This window comes from Chiloscyllium plagiosum, chromosome 20 (assembly GCF_004010195.1).
Source record: "Chiloscyllium plagiosum isolate BGI_BamShark_2017 chromosome 20, ASM401019v2, whole genome shotgun sequence".
NCBI lineage: Eukaryota > Metazoa > Chordata > Chondrichthyes > Orectolobiformes > Hemiscylliidae > Chiloscyllium > Chiloscyllium plagiosum.
The window spans coordinates 28,309,285-28,329,008 of record NC_057729.1 but is presented as its reverse complement, the minus strand read 5'-3'; the positions used below and the strand labels follow the sequence as shown (position 1 = coordinate 28,329,008).

The 19,724-nt window shown below is 40.2% G+C and overlaps 1 protein-coding gene across 2 annotated transcripts in view; it reads right to left on the bottom strand.

Moving 5' to 3' along the window:
• Positions 1–19,494, bottom strand: part of cse1l (CSE1 chromosome segregation 1-like (yeast)) — a 48,010-nt gene extending 28,516 nt beyond the window's left edge. The window contains exons 1-5 of one of the 2 annotated variants that reach the window (XM_043710360.1): positions 19,365–19,494; positions 13,931–14,026; positions 10,995–11,137; positions 5,881–5,982; positions 5,656–5,801 (exon numbers count right to left, since the gene is read on the bottom strand). In XM_043710360.1, the coding sequence (XP_043566295.1) occupies positions 5,656–5,801; positions 5,881–5,982; positions 10,995–11,137; positions 13,931–14,015 (476 nt within the window). In that variant the 5' untranslated portion in view covers positions 14,016–14,026; positions 19,365–19,494. Of the gene's footprint in view, positions 1–5,655; positions 5,802–5,880; positions 5,983–10,994; positions 11,138–13,930; positions 14,027–18,760; positions 18,900–19,364 lie in introns of those variants that run through there. The other variant, XM_043710361.1, reaches the window with a different exon arrangement.
• Positions 19,495–19,724: the final 230 nt, after the last annotated feature.

Sequence of the window (19,724 nt, the reverse complement as noted above, 5' to 3'; positions counted from 1 at the left end):
TGGTAACTATAGGGAATGCTGGATGACTAAAGAAATTGAGGGTTTAGTTAAGAAAAAGAAGGAAGCATATGTCAGGTATAGATAGGATAGATCGAGTGAATCCTTAGAAGAGTATAAAGAATGTAGGAATATACTTAAGAGGGAAATCAGGAGGGCAAAACGGAGACATGAGATAGCTTTGGCAAATAGAATTAAGGAGAATACAAAGGGGTTTTACAAATATATTAAGGACAAAAGGGTAACTAGGGAGAGAATAGGGTCCCTCAAAGATCAGCAAGGCAGCCTTTGTGTGGAGCCACAGAAAATTGGGGAGATACTAAATGAATATTTTGCATCAGTATTTACTGTGGAAAAGGATATGGGAAGATATAGACTGGAGGGAAATAGATGGTGACATCTTGCAAAATGTCCAGATTACAGAGGAGGAAGTGCTGGATGTCTCGAAACAGGTAAAGGTGTATAAATCCCAAGGACCTGATCAGATGTACCCGAGAACTCTGTGGGAAGTTAGAGATGTGATTGCTGGGCCTCGCTGAAATATTTGTATCATTGATAGTCACAGGTGAGGTGCCAGAAGACTGGAGGTTGGCAAACATGGTGCCACTGTTTAAGAAGGGTGGTAAGGACAAGCCAGGGAACTATAGACTAGCGAGCCTGACCTCGGTGGTGGGCAAGTTGTTGGAGGGAAAACTGAGGGACAGGATGTATATGTATTTGGAAAGACAAGGACTGATTAGGGATAGTCAACATGGCTTTGTGCATGGGAAATCATTTCTCACGAACTTGATTGAGTTTTTTTGATGAAGTAACAAAGAAGATTGATGAGGGCAGAGCAGTAGATGTGATCTATATGGACTTCAGTAAGGTGTTCGACAAGGTTCCCCATGGGAGACTAAATAGCAAGGTTAGATCTCATGGAATAGAGGGAAAACTAGCCATTTGGATACTGAACTGGCTCAAAGGTAGAAGACAGAGGGTGGTGGTGGAGGGTTGTTTTTCAGACTGGAGGCCTGTGACCAGTGGAGTGCCACAAGGATCGGTGCTGGACCCTCTACTTTTTGTCATTTACATAAATGATTTGGATGCAAGCATAAGAGGTACAGTTTGTAAGTTTGCAGATGACACCAAAATTGGAGTGTGGTGGACAGCGAAGGGGGTACCTCAGATTACAACAGGATCTTCACCAGATGGGTCAATGCGCTGAGAAGTGGCAAATGGAGTTTAATTCAGATAAATGTGAGGTGCTGCATTTTGGGAAAGCAAATCTTAACAGGACTTATACACTTAATGGTAAGGTCCTAGGGAGTGTGGCTGAACAAAGAGACCTTGGAGTGCAGGTTCATAGCTCCTTGAAAGTCGAGTCGCAGGTAGATAGGATAGTGAAGAAGGCGCTTGGTATGCTTTCCTTCATTGGTCAGAGTATTGAGTACAGGAATTGGGAGGTCATGTTGCAGCTGTACAGGACATTGGTTAGGCCACTGTTGGAATATTGCATGCAATTCTGGTCTTCTTCCTATCGGAAAGATGTTGTGAAACTTGAAAGGGTTCAGAAAAGATTCACAACGATGTTGCCAGGATTGGAGGATCTGAGCTATAGGGAGAGGCTCTACAGGCTGAGGCTGTTTTCCCTGGAGCGTCGGAGGCTGAGGGGTGACCTTATAGAGGTTTACAAAATTATGAGGGGCATGGATAGGATAAATAGGCAAAGTCTTTTCCCTGTGGTTGGGGAGTCCAGAACTAGAGGGCATAGGTTTAGGGTGAGAGGGGAATGATATAAAAGAGACCTAAGGGGCAACCTTTTCACGCAGAGGGTGGTACGTGTATGGAATGAGCTGCCAGAGGATGTGGTGGAGGCTGGTACAATTGCAACATTTAAGAGGCATTTGGATGGGTACATGAATAGGAAGGGTTTGGAGTGATATCGGCCGGGTGTTGGCAGGTGGGACTAGATTGGGTTGGGATATCTGGTCAGCATGGACGGGTTGAACCGAAGGGTCTATTTCCATGCTGTACATCTCTATGACTCTATAACATACAAATTAGGAGTAGGCTATACAGCCATTTAAGTCTGCTCCACTGTTCAATAGAATGGCGGATCCGAGTCATCTACATTTCTATCCTTCCCTAATAAACCTCCTGCAACTGGCGTTTCAAGAATCTACATGCCTCTCTCACAAAAATATTAAGCTCTGCTTCTCACATTTTTTCAAGAGAGTTCCAAGGTCTCACTGCCCTTAGACAACTTTTCCTCATTCTGTCTTAAATAAACAGCGATCCATAGTTTTAAATTCTCCCATAAGAGGCAACATTCTTCCCACATGTAGCCTATTGTTAGATCCCAGCTGATGTCACTACTGGATAAGTCATCTCAGAATGAAATCTGGCTTGACAGATCTTTTTAAATCTTAATATGGTGGTCACTCACTAAAACACATGCACACTAAGCTGCAGATTCTCTTTCACAAAAATACAGTAGTTTATGACATTAAAGCGGGGGGGGGGGGGGGGAGGGAAGAAGAGGATAAACAAACCCAGTTATCTAAATACAGAAGTCAATTTGAAATATCTTAAAACACATAGCAAATTTTCATTTATTTCCCAACACTTTCTGATATTTACAATATCAGAAAGTGATTACCTCTCTTAAATCTTTAAGTTGACAACTGATTTATTTTCCTCATTCTTTCCTGTGAACTATGAGGTCTTCCTGCACAAACACTCTCAAAACAGAATGCCAGACTTTCTCAATCTTTTAATCTGCTGACTTCAATCTCAGCACACCTGGCCTGGAGTTTGTATAAACTAACTTTCTACCAAAGTAACTTATTCCTGGAACAGCTCTATTCCTTTCCAGCAGAGAAATTATTCTGTGCTTACAACCCCAATCAGGCCTCCAAAAGTTCTTTAAAAGTGTACAATCTGTTTCCAAAGACAAAATTAATCCTCAATCCTTAAACCAAAGAAAAAGCTTGTGTTCCTCAACATTTAAACTCCTCGGTTGAAAATCCAGTAACACACAAATCATCTTCTAGTATCACTTTAGGGGTTTCCTACTCTCTGATACATACTGGATTAGGAAATGGTTCTGGAAAGACCGACGAAACTAATCTTTTTTAAACCTGTACAAAGGTACGAAATACACAAACCATCAAGTTGAAATCCAAACTCTAAAAATGACAATTAAAAAATATAAATTAGACACCGTTTATCACACTGTCAAGACCCACCAACCTTAGATATAGTTCATTCAATTTGCCTCTTGACTTTTCAAAATACTCAGGAACATAAACCTAGTCAGTCTAACCTTTTCACAGAGTCATTCCAGGTAACAGCCTGGTAAACGTTTTCTTAATTACTTCCAATGTATTTCATACCTTTCCTTAAATAAATGACCAATAGCGTAAAAAATAATCCAGATGTGGCCTCACCAATGCCTTGAATAACAATATCATTTATAACCTTTCCACTTTTATATTCAATTACTCTCACAACAAACAACATTCTATCAGTTTTCCTGATTACTTGCTAACCTATATCCTCTTGCCATCTCCTTGTGGCCTCTTCACAATTTAACGGAGGAAGGGAAAGAAAAGACGACAGGGTGGATGATGTTCTTAGCAGCAGAAAAAAAAGCTGTTGTCAGTTCATGATTGGCTAAAATGCTCGTGAAAGCTTGCCCTTTTATAAAAAGGAATAGGAAGTAATTTAAGGTCACTAGAAGATCCGCCCAAACAAGACAAAGAAGGAATCACTGGAGTGAGCCTTGCTACTACAAGTCTGTTCAGAAATTCTTAGAAATCTGAGGGAACAGTTTTCAACAGGCTCAAGTCAATATTACTTACTGAACTGTGAAGAGGTGAACGTGCTGGGAGGCAGAAGTAACTGTAAACTGAAAAGACCGCAAGTCTTCCAAGCACGTGTTGTAAACCTTTTATTGGTGTGGATTAAGACACAAAGGGTAGCTTTTCTATCGGTTAGAGTCTTTGAAGATAGAAAGAACATGTCCATGCAGTGTATCTGTTCCAACTCAATAAAGCAAGTAACAGGCATTGTTGGTTTGTTTCCTGGAGCAAGGTACTGACCATTCAGAGTCAACCAGCCTGCTTTAAAATCTAAACAAAGCCTAGCTGTTAACTGTCAATCAGCATTAATAGGTGGATTCTCTATATGGCAATGTCTTTACCAGAGTTCAAAGTTAAAAATCACACAACACCAGGTTATAGTCCAACAGGTTTAATTGGAAGCACACTAGCTTTCGGAGTGACGCTCCTTCATCAGGTGAATCACCTGATGAAGGAGCGTCGCTCCGAAAGCTAGTGTGCTTCCAATTAAACCTGTTGGACTATAACCTGGTGTTGTGTGATTTTTAACTTTGTACACCCCAGTCCAACACCAGCATCTCTGAATCTTTACCAGAGTTCACTTGCCAAACAATCAACACTCTCCTCATCTGCAGCATAAATGTCTGTTTTCCCATGAATTTGTGTATTCTTGCAAATTTTTCTGATGAGTGCAATACAAAAGGTTTTGACAAAAATATATTAACACTGAAAGACATTTGTTTTTATTTTCTGGTTTTCTGTCTGTCAGACCACTTGAAAGGATTAGCTCTTTATTCTTCTGATGACATTACTGCCACTGGACACCTGGAAATCCCTTGACTTGTCGCAGATGCAAACTGACATTTGGAAAAAGGAAATTCGCACCAGCAATCATTGCTTCTTTGAGAGTAGCGTTGTGGTCAATGGTAAATGCTGCTCCAGCTTCATTCCTAACTGACAGATCTAGGCCAATTGCAGATAAAATACTTCCAAACTTTCTTCTATTTGAAAACTCTGATAAACGACAGAATTTCTTCCACTGCGCATTACCTTGTTAGTTGAAGCTGATAAAAACACCTATTTATTTTTCTACAACAATGATGAGCCATATAAAGTAGAAAACCTAACAATTATACCACAATTTTGATTATAGCTTCTGAAATAACCAATAGACGGATACAGATGCTGTTCTAAAATTTGACATCATTGGAACTGAGATCTCTTTGGATTTTAGAACCAACTCTTTCACAGAGCCTGTCTCTGAGGTAAATGTTATGCTGATCATTAATGCCTCAAAAATAACTAGGTTGCAGATTTGGGATGGGTAGTGTATTGTATGCCACAAGTCCTTATAACTATTAAGCAATGAAGATATTAAAGTTTGATTGGGCGAATTTTTAAAAAAATCTATTAAGGTTAAAGTGCAGTGACTTGGCCTGTAATAACAGAACATTAATACATTGACATCTAATCCTTCCCTTGAAAGCAGTAGGGCATGTGGCAATCAGAACATTTCTGACAGTGAACCAAGTGGTTTTCTGTTTAGAGAATAGGGAGGGCCAGGTGAGGAGGCAGATTTCTAAAGTGCTGCATTGGACTCGCATCCTTGACATGTACAATTATCAGTGATTCTCAGCTTTGGGATCAGCCTAGGAATGTGCTCTTCATTCCCATGTTTATCTATTTGGCGAGTGTGCCCAAGAGAAAACTGCTAGTTTTTTGGATTATTTTTCATCTGTATAAAAACCACCAAACATTAAAAATGAATAATCACAGCAGTCTACATAGATTGAAATCTTACACACGTCAAGTTCAGCAAAGACCTTTTGAATACCTTTTGAATAATGAGTGTGCTGTTCGAAGCACGCCATTAATAACATGAAAATCTCCACTCTGAAAACGGTTAATCATTTCTGTCAGAAGATGTGGCCATTTCTGAGGAAAATCTTCACGCCCAATTATACTGATAGCATCGCTCAACTGCAAGAGAACATGGTCAAGTCAAAAACTAGAATACACAACTCTCATTCATTTTTTTGCACAAGTAGTAATCAGGTACCTGTTTCTGAATTTGCTCAGGACTGCTCAGCATCAAATTCACAATATTGGCTTTAATGGCCACCCGATCTGCTTCGCAGATTTTGTTTGGCTCATCTTCAATCTGAAGGTCAAAAAGAATGCAATCATAAGCGGAGATTTTTTTTAAAACCAGTAATACTTAAAATCTCTTAAAAATTAGAAATTAATTTAACTGGGTAATAAAAATCAATTCTGGAATGCCTTTGCAATCTACTCTTCATAAATGACAAGTCCAGCATGCTGGGTTGTTTTCAGTACAACCAATTCATTTTCATATCCTCATAACCCCCATTATCATCTATTTAGCTTCTTCTTCCCTTTCTTCTCTCTCTCGCTGGGTTGTTTTTGCACCCATCTGCTAAAAACATCCCCCCCCACCACTCTATCATCATAAAATGCCATCTTTTCCTAGTTGCTCAGTGTGAAGAAGGGTCACTGGACCCGAAACATTAACACTATTGGCTCTTCACAGGTGCTGTCAGAAGGGAAAAGGAAAGCAACAGGCAGTATAAAGTCAAGTAGAAAGATAAGCAACAGGCTAGCATGTGTGCAGGGTTTAGTGTTGGTAACAAGGCAGGTATACTAACAGCACAAATCATCGTGAACGATTATGATGTGGTAGCCATCACAGACACGTGGTTGCAGGGAGTTCAGGACTGGCAATTAAACATCCAGGGATTTACAGCTTATCGAAAAGACAGGGAGGCGGACAGAGGGAGCGGGGTTGCCTTGTTAGTTAGGAATGAAATTAAATCTATGGCAGTGAATGACATAGGGACAGATGAAGTGGAGTCTGTATTGGTGGAGTTGAGGAACCACAAAGGCAAAAAACATAATGGGAGTTTTGTACAAACTTTCCAGCAGTGGTCAAGACCAGGAACTAGGAACTAGATAGGGCATGTCAGAAAGACAAGGTCACGGTGATCATGGGGGACTTCAATATGCAAATGGACTGGGTAAAGAACGCTGTCAGTGGATCCAAAGAAAGGAAATTCATGGAATGCTTACAGGATGACTTTTTGGAACAGCTGGTGATGGAGCAGGCTATTCTGGACTTAGTTCTATATAATGAGCCAGACTTTATAAAAGATCTTCAAGTAGGGTAACACTTAGGAGACAGCAATCATAATATGGTAGAGTTCACTCTGCACTTTGAAAGAAGGCAAAATTGGATGCAACGGTGTTACAGTTAAATAAAGGTTATTACAGGGGAATGAGAGGGGAACGAACGAAAATCAACCGGAAGCAGAGCCTAGTGGGCAAGACAGTACAGCAACAATGGTAAGAGTTTCTTGGTGTAATTGAGGACACAAAGAAAAGAAAGATTATTCCAGGGGTGTGGAATCATACAGCCATGGCTGATAAAGGAAATCAGGAAATGTATCAAAGAAAAAAAGAGCCTATAAAGTGGCCAAGAGCACTGAGAAATCAGAAGATTGGAAAGAGAGGAATAAGGAAGGAGAGGATCAAATAAGAAGGCAAGCTAGCCAATAATATTAGAAATGATAATACAAGTTTCTTCCAATACATCAGAAACAAATGAAAGGTAAAAGTAGAAATTGGGCTCCTCCAAACTGATGCAGGAAGGCTAGTGCTGGAAGATAAGGAAATAGCTGAAGAACTTAATAAGTACTTTGTGTCAGTCTTCACAGTGAAAGACATGAGTAATATCCCAACAATTAAGGAGCGTCAGGGGGCAGAGTTGAGTATGGTAGCCACTACAAAAGAGAAATTGCTAGAAAAGCTAAAAGATCTAAAAATTGATAAATCTCCTCGTCCCGATGGGCTACATCCTGGAGTTCTGAGGCAGGCTGTGATCTTTCAAAAGTCACTGGAGTCAGGGAAAGTCCCAGATGATTGGAAAATCGCGGTTGTAATCCCCTTGTTCAAGAAGGATCAAGACAGAAGAAGGAAAATTATAGGCCGATTAGCCTAACCTCAGTTGTAGGTAAAATTCTAGAATCCATCGTTAAGGATGAGATTTCTAAATTCCTGAAAGTGCAGGGTCAGATTAGAACAAGTCAGCATGGATTTAGTAAGGGGAGGTCATGTCTGACAAACCTGTTAGAATTATTTGAAGAGGTAACAAGTAGGTTAGACCAGGGAAACCCAGTGGATGTTATCTACCTCGATTTCCAAAAGGCCTTTGATAAGGTGGCTCACGAGAGGCTGTTGAGTAAGGTGAGGGCCCATGTTGTCAGAAGTGAGCTACTGGCGTGGATTGAGGATTGGCTGTCTGACAGAAGGCAGAGAGTTGGGATAAAAGGTTCTTTTTCGGAATGGCAGCTGGTGACAAGTGGTGTCCCGCAGGGTTCAGTGTTGGGACTGCACCTGTTCACTTTATATATTAATGACCTGGATGAAGGGACTGGGGACATTCTGGCGAAGTTCGCCGATGATACGAAGTAAGGTGGACAGGCAGGTGGTACTGAGAAGGGGGAAGCTGCAGAAAGATTTAGACAGTTTAGGGGAGTGGTCCAGGAAATAGCTGATGAAAATCAACGTCAGCAAATGAGAGATCTTGCACTTTAGAAAAGAATATTTTCTAAACGGTGAGAAAATTCATAAAGCCAAAGTACAAAGGGATCTGGGAGTGCTAGTCCAGGATTCCCTAAAGGTTGACTTGCAGTTTGAGTCCGGGATTAATAAAGCAATGTAATGTTGTCATTTATCTAAAGAGGGTTGGAATATAAAAGCAGCGATGTGCTACTGAGACTTTATAAAGCTTTGGTTAGGCCCCATTTAGAATACGGTGTCCAGTTTGCGCCCCACACCTCAGGCAGGAGATCCACACAGATGATCCCTGGAATGGTAGGCCTAACATATGATAAACGGCTGAGGATCCTGGGATTGTATTCATTAGAGTTTCGAAGGTTGAGGGGAGACCTAATAGAAACTTACAAAATAATGCATGGCTTAGAAAGGGTGGACGCTGAGGATTTGTTTCCGTTAGGCAGGGAGACTTGGACCCATGGGCACAGTCTTAGAATTAGAGGGAGTCAATTTAGAACGGAAATGAGAAGATATTTCTTCACCTAGAGAATGGTGGGCCTATGGAATTTACTGCCACGGAGTGCAGTGGAGGCCGGCACATTAAATGTCTTCAAGGTAGAGCCTGATAAGAACTTGATCTTGCAAAGAATTAAAGGCTACGGGGAGAGTGCGGATATGATTAAATGGTAGAGTGGATGCGATGGGCTGAATGGCCTTACTCCCATTCTTATGGTCTTATTATACACCTGAATTAAATCACATAGGAAGCTGAAAGCTTTCGGGTGTGAAGAGATGAGCCACTCTTTATGAATAGAGGTTGGATATTTTGCAAAGTCCTATTAAATCAATTATTGATGACAGCCTTAAAATGTTGTAGCGAGGTTCTTAGGGATTATGTAAAATGTTTGAATCTCATCGTTGGTGATGGTAACTATCTCGTACTTGGAGGGGCTCTTGTTGCGCAGTGGTTGCGTCCCTCTCTCTGAGCGAGAAGGCCCTGGTTCAAGTCTCACTTGTTCTCGAAGAGTGTAGTAACATCTCTGTACAGGGTGATTAGAAAGTAATTATCTCAAATTGGTAGTAAGCCAAAACTTCTCGGCTGAATGTTATTGGATATTATTCAGATCCCGCTGAAGACATCAAATGGGCTGCTTAATAATTTGGTGTGCCTTGTCTGGAACTGAACATTGGAATAATTGGTAAGGCTTACTTCTCACATTAGGACAGAAGGAATTAATGATGCAGCAGAAGGTGGTTAATCACAAGAATGTTGAAGAAAGGCACAGCTGCAGCCACAACCCAAGGCTACAAATGCATAGACAGGCATAACCATCTTCCAGAGCTACTGGAGGGATTAGCTTGAATCTCAAAGCTACCCTTGTCTTACCGCTGTGGGTACAATCGGGTACATGTTATCTGAATGTCAAGGTCAGCTACACTGGCATTCAGTTTGTGCACTGATTTCTATAAGAGGCTCTGGAACTGGATATTACTAACATAACCTGAACTAAGAAACAAGTTTTGGTAAATAGATACAGCTGACACACCACTTTATGATTCTTCTCTTTATAGCAATAATCTTATATACTGCCCTTTGACATAGTAATACATCTCAAAGCATTTAACAGGACCAAGATACAACACCTGAAACCAAACACATAAAGAGATATCAGGGATATGACCAAAAGCTTTCTGAAAACAAGGAAGTTTGAATGAGCAGCTCAAAGAAGGAAAGGGAGACATGAGAAGCAGAGACATCTGCAGAAAGAACGAGAGAGCCTGAATCCTAGACAGTGAAAGTAAACCAATAATACAGTTAATAAAATTGGAGATGCTCTGAGGCCAGAATTGGCAGCAGTACAGGTATCTTGGAGGGCTGCAGAACTGAGGAGAGGCAAGATCACAATGGGAGTTAAAAGCAATGAAGAGAATTTCAGAATCAAGATGTTGCTTTACCAGGAATCAATGAAGGTTACTGAACAGAGGAAGATGTCTGAATAAGATATGATGGACGAGGGCACTGGCTACAGATTGTTGGACGATCTCATGTTTATGGTTGGTAGAACAGGGGAGGTTGGCCAGGAGTATATTGGAAGCGTGAAACCTATAGATTCATAGTATGGAAGATGCCAGTGCATGTGAGAGACTAATGGAACAGTTAACTGGCATGGTTTCATTTTTCTATTTTATGACTAGGATATACCTATAGTGAAAATCACAAATCTGACTACTTCTGCATATTTTTCATTGCTACGTCTGAAACAGCATTAAAAGATGCTCAGATTCACATCTCAGTCACCTGACCAAGCAGAATTTGAACAGAAAGGATTAATTAATTTCACCAAAAAAGAATTCCTAAAATCATTAAGTTATGCAGAGAATATTTAATAATAATAAATGTATTAAATACCCAAATACCTGTTGTAACATACTCAATAATTACAGAATCACAAGTTTAGAATTTTATAAATTCTTCAACTTCCTCAAGAACATTTTACTTTGAATCAATTTGTTTGTTTACACAGCATTGAAGGAATGACTTGAACACCTATATGTCACCTGCAAAATCAAATGGCCAATTGACTCTCACAGATTACTTACAATTCGCCAATTTCTTTTAATGTAGTTCTTGAAAGTTACACTTGAACACACTTTCATGACATTGTCTTGAGACTTTTCAATGAGAGTTAGCAGTAACAATGGATAATTCTGGCTTCTCTCCACTGATTCCAGGAACTTTTCAGCTGAAAAGCAAGAACTGAAAGTTAAATATGCGCCAAGAAAGCAGGATTTTTCAGATCTACTTATTAAGATTAATTCATGAAATTAATGCATGAAATACACTTATCCCTCTCAATAATTCTTCAAGGACAAGATGAGCAATTATCAATTGTCAAAAGATCATTAACTGGAGTAGAACACCTTAAAACTAAATTGGGGAAACACAAACTTATGGGACACATATTAATAAATCAATTAAAATGTTATGACGGTTTTCAATTAAATTCCCAACTGCCTTAAAATTACAAAATTCTACAATCCATTTTAAACACGAACATAAGCATTTTAACTTCCTTGAAAACTTTCTATCTCACACACCAAGAAAATCAAATTCTCATTTTTACTGCATGACTGAAGTTGAACGAGACTTAACCTAGACAATGACCAGACATTTTACCACCAAATAAGAAAACTGAAACCTATTGCTTCATGATATGCAGTAGAATGGAGAGATTGAATTCAAAGTTCAAACTCCAGCATGGAAATCAATAATTTTGGTATACTATGTGACACCAAGTAAAAATTGCAGAAAATCTGATTGTTGTCATAGTAGTCCAATTGGGTCAGAATTGTCCCCAAGGAAGGTAATTACCATTCCAACGTTTGATTTTAGTTCTGCACTTACTGGTTGACTTCCCAAAGACCAAGAAGGATGGGAAATATTCTGAATCCCAAAAATAAAAACTTTTGTTTTCAATATATCAATACAATCCCTAATGCTTGTAGTAGGTATGTTTGCACAAATAAGTTTGTGATGGCTCGTATAACATGGTTGAAACTTTATTGCTGGAACAGCACAGCAGGTCAGGCAGCATCCAGGGAACAGGAGATTCGACGTTTCGGGCACAGGCCCTTCTTCAGGAGGCATAACTAATTCTGTGAAGTATTCATAGCATAAGGAACTGGCAACTTTCGCAATGAACAAAAACGTGCAATAGGTAAAGGGGAAATGATGATAGTGACTCGACAGTCGGTGAAAAGTATTATATTTACAAACAATGAGACATGTTATCTTGCTTTTTTAAAAAAAATACACAGTCACTAAAATGACAACTAAAGTGTCTGTGATTTTTCAGATGGAAGCTATGGACATTAATGGTCTTTCCTGGGTATGTGTAATGCATTGTCTAAGTGTATTCATGCATGTACAATGTTCAGTGAATCCATCTGACTTCTTACTAACTTCTATGAGGGAGCCTAGCTGTTCAAAGTAACACTGAAATCAAGACAAAATTATCTTCTGGGTCTTGCTTGGCTGTCTCCACAAGGGAAACTGTAAGATTTACTCAAAAGGAGCAATCTTCTGTTCTACTACTTCAATTTCTGCATTGAGATAAATTGAGAGAAAGTCTTAATACAGATGGTGCATCCAAAATTGAATGGAGTCTTTAGGTACTATGGCCCATAACATTAAAATTCAAGTCAATATTGTTATTTTTGGAAATATAACTGACTGTCCCTATTAAATGCAATTTTCTTAAATGCAGGTCACTGTATTACAAGTATGTAACAGTTACTCAACCATACTAAACTTTAACTTCAGTTGTGAAAACATTCTGAAACATTTTAGATAGATCAACATTTTCTCTGCAATGCCTCAACCTGGAAAGAAGTGTGAAAATGAAATAATTTGACAGAGAAAATATTCATGAAGTCAAGGGTTTTCCTCAAATTTCAAAATCAATTAAGTTAGTTTACTACTCAAGCCCTAGCAAGAAATGGAAATTCAAATAGCCAGATAAATATTAGCTATGTCAACAATAAACAATTTTTAGGACATCATGAAAAGTTCAAAAATTTCTTCAAAATTAGTACTTCCCACGTGAGAAATTATGTTCAAGTTTTTCACTGGTTTGACTGGTCAAAGTATGTGTTACCTTGCGCAAGAATGTGTAACTTGTATACTGAGAAGTATCTGACGTAGCCAGAGATTTCTGAGCAGATTGCAAGTTTTAGTCAACTAACTGTAAAGATATTATTGTCCCTCAGAAGATTAAGAATTCAAATTTTAGTGCAGATGTGGTTATAACAAGATGCATGTCAGAGCAATTGAGGATCTTATTATATTAAAATTAAATTTCTGAAGTTTTCAAGGTAATGAAGGGAATTGACAGAAGCTGTTCAGCAATTCATTCACATGATCAAGATTAGAAATGCTAGGGTATAAGTTGAAATATAACAAGTGTAAGTTACAGGGTGGCGTGTGATGGCAACAGCAAAGACAAAAAGGAAATACAAATTGATTTTAATTAATAAAGATAGATCTGTCCAAGAAGTTACTATAGAGGACAAGTGAACATGCATAATTCAGTTCAATGCTAGTTTGGAGCTAAATTAAAATCAAATTAAGACTACAAGGCAGGATTGTCAATTTAAAATTAATTTAGTATGGCTTGCTGAACCAAATAACAACTTGCTACTTCACTACAAGATGGCACTTCAGTTTGATTACATTTAAGATAGCTCTGACAACAGTGTTTTCTAGTCATATACCAAGTTTGGGTAGACTAGATTTTGCATTCAAGTCTTCAGAACATTTCTAATCAATGAGAAAGAGTTACCACAGCCAAGGTTCAAATCTTATTACTTGTTTAACATGTAGTCAATATGCATAAGTAATAAAGGTATTTGTATATAGTAAGATACAATGAATAAATGAATGTCAAGTAATCTGTTCTTTTAAAGAATAAGCATGTCAAAAACATAGGGACAGATGCTATATGCTCCAAATATCTTTTAGTAACAAAGAAGATTACCTGGTCTCCTAACTGCTGGATCAGGGTCAAGAGTTTTCTTCAGAAATTCAGATAGGGATTGTAAATTGGCATCACTGAGATCCATATTTAGAAATTCTAAAAGGAAAATGACCAAGGAACGAGATTAATATTTAACATAGCCAAATTCTCTCTGCTCATCTATTTTCTCTAAAACACAATTTTCCTGTACACTCTAGGTCGAGGGAATGCATCTACTTCCAGAAAAGAAAATAACTTTGCTCATTTTAACTCTCCCTGCAAATAATCAGGTGGACTAATAATTTTCTTGGGGAGAAAGAAGGTACCTCTTCACAGCTATAAAATGTTCCAGAACAGAATCCCAGCTCCATCCAGCTTTTCACTGAGCAATCCAAATCTAATCTTACTGCCCTGCTCTTACCTCAACTTTGAATCTTCCTCTGCTTCAAATATGTATTCACATTTAACTTTAAACATCACTGTGGTAAAGTAACAAATACTATGTAAAGAAATTTCTAACCTCTCTCCTCGATCTCACAAGAAGACCTTAAATTGATGACCCTCAATGCCGATTCTACACAGGTAGGATTTGAGTCAAAAAGTGTGACGCTGGAAAAGTACAGGTCAGGCAGCATCTCAGGAGCAAGAAAATCAATGTTTCGGGCATAAGCACGTCATCAAGGATGGCGGGGATGGCACAGGGAAGGGGGCTGAGAGAAAAATAGAGGGATGGGGGTGGGACTGGTGGAAGGTAGCTGGGAAGGTGATAGGTAGATGGAGGTGGGGTGTGAGGATGATAGATTGGAGAGGAGGGTGCAGTAGATAGATAGGAAGGAAGATGGACAGGTAGGACAGTCAAGAGGGCTGTGCAGAATTGGAGGATTGGAATGCCGATAGGGGTGGGGAGGGAAGGGAAATAAATCTCTGGTGGTAGGGTCTGATTGTAGTTGGCTGAAATGGCGAAGGATAATGCGCTGCATCCCGAAGATTAGTGGGGTGGAAGGTGAGGACTGGGGGGTTCTATCTTTGTTGAGGTTGGAGTGCTGAGTTTTCCTGCAATTCCAAAATATATTTCCCTCCCCAATCCGAGCAGCATTCCGCAGAGACCATTCCCTCTGCGACGCCCTCTTTAGGTCCACCCTCCATTCCCAGGACCTTCTCTTGCCACTGCAAAAGCTGTAAAACCTGCACCCACACCCCCCCCCCTCACCTCCATCCAAGGCCCCAAAAGTATCCTACCACATCTGGCAGAGATTTTCCAGCACATCCAAACACCTCACCTGCGGTGAGAAAGTGAGGACTGCAGATGCTGGAGAACAGAGTTGAGAGCGTGGTGCTGGAAAAGCACAGCTGGTCAGGCAGCATCCAAGGAGCAGGAGAATCGACGTTTCAAGCATAAGCCCTTTATCAGGAACATCATCTACTGTGTCCGCTGCTCTCGATGTAATCTCAGGTAACTGTGTGAGTGGAGTTTGCACACATTCTCTCCGTGTCTGTGTGGGTTTCCTCCAGGTGCTCCGATTTCAATGTAGGGGAATGAGTCTGGGTGGGTTGCTCTTCGGAGGGTTGGTGTGGACTTGTTGGGCTGAAGGGTCTGTTTCCACACTGTAAGTAATCTAAACAGATCTCCTCTACATTGGGGAGACAGGACGCCAACTCGCGGAATGTTTCAGGGAACATCTCTGGGATACACGCACTAAACAACCCCAACACCCTGTGGTTGACCACTTCAACTCCCCTTCCCACACCGCCAGGGACATGCAAGTCCTGGGCCTCTTCCACCACCAAATCCAAGCCACCCGATGCCTGGAGGAAGAATGCTCCATCTTCCACCTTGGGACCTTCAAACCAGTTTCCTCATCTCCTCTCCCCCCACATTATTCCAGATTCAACCCTCCAACTCGGCACCACCCTTTTGTACTGCCCTACCTGTCCACCTTCCCATCTAAACGCTCCACCCTCCCCTCTGACCTATCATCATCAGCCCCCACCTGCATTTACCTATAACCTTCCAAGCTACCTCACCACCACCATCCTATTTATCTCTCAGACCCCCCCACTCCATTCCTGATGAAGGGCTTATGCCCGAAACGTCAATTCTTCTGCTCCTTAGATGTTGCCTGACCTGTGTTTTTCCAAACCCATACCTTTCCACCCTGATCTCCAACATCTGCAGTCCTCACTGTCTCTGACAAACAGGATTTTCTTGAACAAAGATCATTTTAAAAAAACAGTAAAAAAAAAATGTTTCACTATCTTTGCTCTAGTGTGAACAACCTTACCATCTCAAATACTAGGTATGCGGTTGGTGATTTTATTCTGGTCAGTTTAGTTGATGTCCTTTTGATAAAAGAATACCCAAATTTATGTACAAGCACTATTTTTCTTAAATTTTGCAAATTATTTTTCACCTAAGTATTTGAAGCAGTTAATCCCACTAGCCTTCAATTCAAAGATGACTTAGTCAGCAAATATAAGCTAGTTCCCTTCATTAATAAATACATTTTAAATGCTCATTTGCTCTTGAACTGTAGATTTGAAAAGTTGGACTAGAAATTAATTTTGAAATAATTGGTGTAATATTACCTGGTTTATCTAGCCCTATCTTTCGAACAAGGGAAACAGACTGAATAAACTCCAGTTCTGCCACATGGTTAGTATACTAAAGGAAGCTTGAAAAATTGTGGCCACATCCTTATCTTTCTTTTCTCCCCTTTCTGACTTTTAAAGAAAAAATGTTCAGGGTAGAGTCCACAAGCATCCAACGCTTCCACACATGTTCTGGTAACGTTTTTCAAAACCAAAACATTTTCTGCCGTAAACTTAATTCTGCCAAGTCAAGTATGCTATACATAAAGATTTTAAAAAATACATCCTTTCTAATTAAAGCACTACTTCATCACTGGACAGCTATAAACTCTCCAATACTGTTCTCTTTTCTTTTGTATGTGTTTAGGTTACCTTTTTATTGTATTTAATGCTACATGTCTCTCATTTACCCAACGAGCCCTTCTAAATTCTCATTTTGCTTTCCTTTGACATTTCCTATAATCCTTATGAATGTCTTCAATTCTACCACATGCCACCCTCTGAAGATTCAGGTTATTGTTGATGTGGAATTGATCCACAAATGGAATATTTTGTGGAACAATAAAAACCAACATCTGAATTCTCCACAACAGTTCATAATTTGTACGGCTGCCTTAGAAATAAAGCATGCCATATGAATGATCATCAATAAACTTTGACCTTGTGTGGTGAAAATGCAAGATCAACTCACATTCTTACAGAGCAAGATTATGGAAATACAGATAATTAGTAAAAAGTAACAGCGCCAAATGAAATCTGCAGCAACATTTAATATTTTGAGTGAGACACGCCATATCAGAAAATATAAACTACATTTTTTTGGTTACTAACAAACTTGCTGTGTATTTATTATGGAAATACACAGCAAGTATTCTAAATTACTATCTTTTAACAATAAACAAATTATTTTCAGGAATAGAAATAATATCAAGGCAGCTTCATCAGTTGTTAAAATAGAAGATTATATTTATGAACTCAGTTCTTTTGCTAAGTTTAAATAATGTACAACTTCAGAGAATTATAAACAAACAGTAATTAAGATTGTTTACAAACTGACACAAAGATAAATTTGAGATTACACTAAATAGGGCTTCCACTTGAAATATATTAAACATAGTTGGGATTGTGACAACTACGCATTACCTACTCTCAAAGTAATATTGTTATGCTCTCAGTTCTGGTTCTTTGTTGATAGGTATGCATCACATAACATGATCAACCACCTCAGAATTTACAGGATCATCCAGCACCCCAACTTGATAGGTGCTGGGACACATCTTGTCTCTTATTTTCCTTTAGTACTTCTTACATGCAGTACTGCATTTGGCAGCATCCACCCTCATCCCAATGCCACTATATGACTATTTCTGCATCATTAAATAATGCTCGAGAGCAGCACTATCCATCTTCAGAACGACTGGCATACATATGTATGTCACCATATTGTGTATTACAAGACATAGATGTTACTGAAGTATTAGCCTTCAAAGATGCCTGCATTTAAGTAAGGGTAGAATACCTCAGAAACACTTTCATAGTCCAACTTTACTACTATAATATTGTTTAGATTTTGACAAAAATTAAAGAAAACTCAAGATCTGTTCTACATGGCTAAATTCCACCAATAACACCATGGTACCAATGATCTGCCATCGGAAGCTTGCACATAACAGCCGATGAAGAAATCATCAGGAGTTGGGGAGTTCAGGGTCCAGTCAACATTTATCTTTCAATCAACAACAAGATTATTTGCTCATTATCAGTTACAGACTTTGGACAAATGAGCACTGACTATATTTCAAAGTACTTATTGATTATAGATGCTTGAGATGTCTGGTGGCTATAAAAAGTAGCACATTTTTCCTTCATTTATAATAGCACTAACGACACAACTAGGTTAACTACAACTGAACCTCACATCGGCCAAGACGCTGAAGTTACTGCGATTGAAAGCAAAGGGCAAGTCCCGTAAATGTAAACTTGTCATACGGTGTCGTTTATGAACAATAGCAGAGATTCTAAATAGAAAGCAAAATGCATGAGGCTCTATCCGTCTAAAATCGAAGTGCAGAGTGTCCTCCCCGCTCGGGCGGGGAGGACAAAGTTTCCTGAAGGTCTCAAGAATAATTAAAGGCGGGTTCGGTGTGCACTCGCGTCAAATCTACCATTCAGCTTTATTTCATTCTAAAAATCCTAATAGATTGGCATGTCAGAAGACTAGAACGTTCGCACTTGGTTTCGTAATGTATATTTTTGACCTACCCCATGTTTTATAATAAGAAGCTTGCTAAGGCAGCTTGTATAGCCCTCAGCCCAGTGTGCTAAGGGAAGCAGCCAGGGCAACAGTACATTTGCCCTCAAGAAGCAGCGCGGCTTCAACACTCAGAGCAAGGCCTTGGGATAAATGCGGCCACGAGCGAACGTGTTGCACGTAGCTTGGTGATTGACAGGTGGGCCAACCAATCACAAAGCCTCATCACAGACGTTTGCCCGCCGTGACACCAATCAGAGCTGACCAGGAGAGGGAGCAGCAGGTTCGGTTGAAGTAAAGCAGTTCACGTTGGGCCGAGGGCTGGGCCCGGCGGAGCATTGCCTCCCCTCCCGATCCATCCGAACAAAGGCGAGCGCAAGGGGTATCCAGGTCCCCCAATGTCTGTGCCTAGAAAGTGGCAGCTTGCCCACTTCAGGACACTGGCTTTGTGGAAGTCGCTGCATCGACAACATCCGTCGGGGTTATCAGCCCCTTTTTCTGAGATCTGAAAAGAAAGGGCCCGGCTCCTCAAAGCAAGAGGACAGGCAGCTCAGCATCGGCCCGCGGAAATCGTAGAAAGCAGACAAAGATTTGGAGAGGCCCAGTCTCTCCTACCTTTTTGTTTTGAAGCCGAAGTGATTTCAGACCCACAAATACCGCTCCCCCGTTCAGGGCTCGTTCAAACACAAGGAAAATGGCGCGCTGCCCAACGCAGGCATGCGCACTACGGCAGAACCTCACCTCCGCCTCGCGCACTCGCGCTGTCCACCTCCCGCCCCGCAACAGCCACGTGCTGGGTATGTCTACGTCAGCAGGCACTGTGCAGACCATCCCCAATTCACCTGGACAGGTTGTCACCTTCTTGACCCACAGTAATCTTTCTAGTGTCGTGGAGAAACGAGGCCCGGGATTTTGACCAGGCGATGTATTTCCAAGTCAGTATGGTGTGCGGTTAGGAAGGGATCTTATAGATAT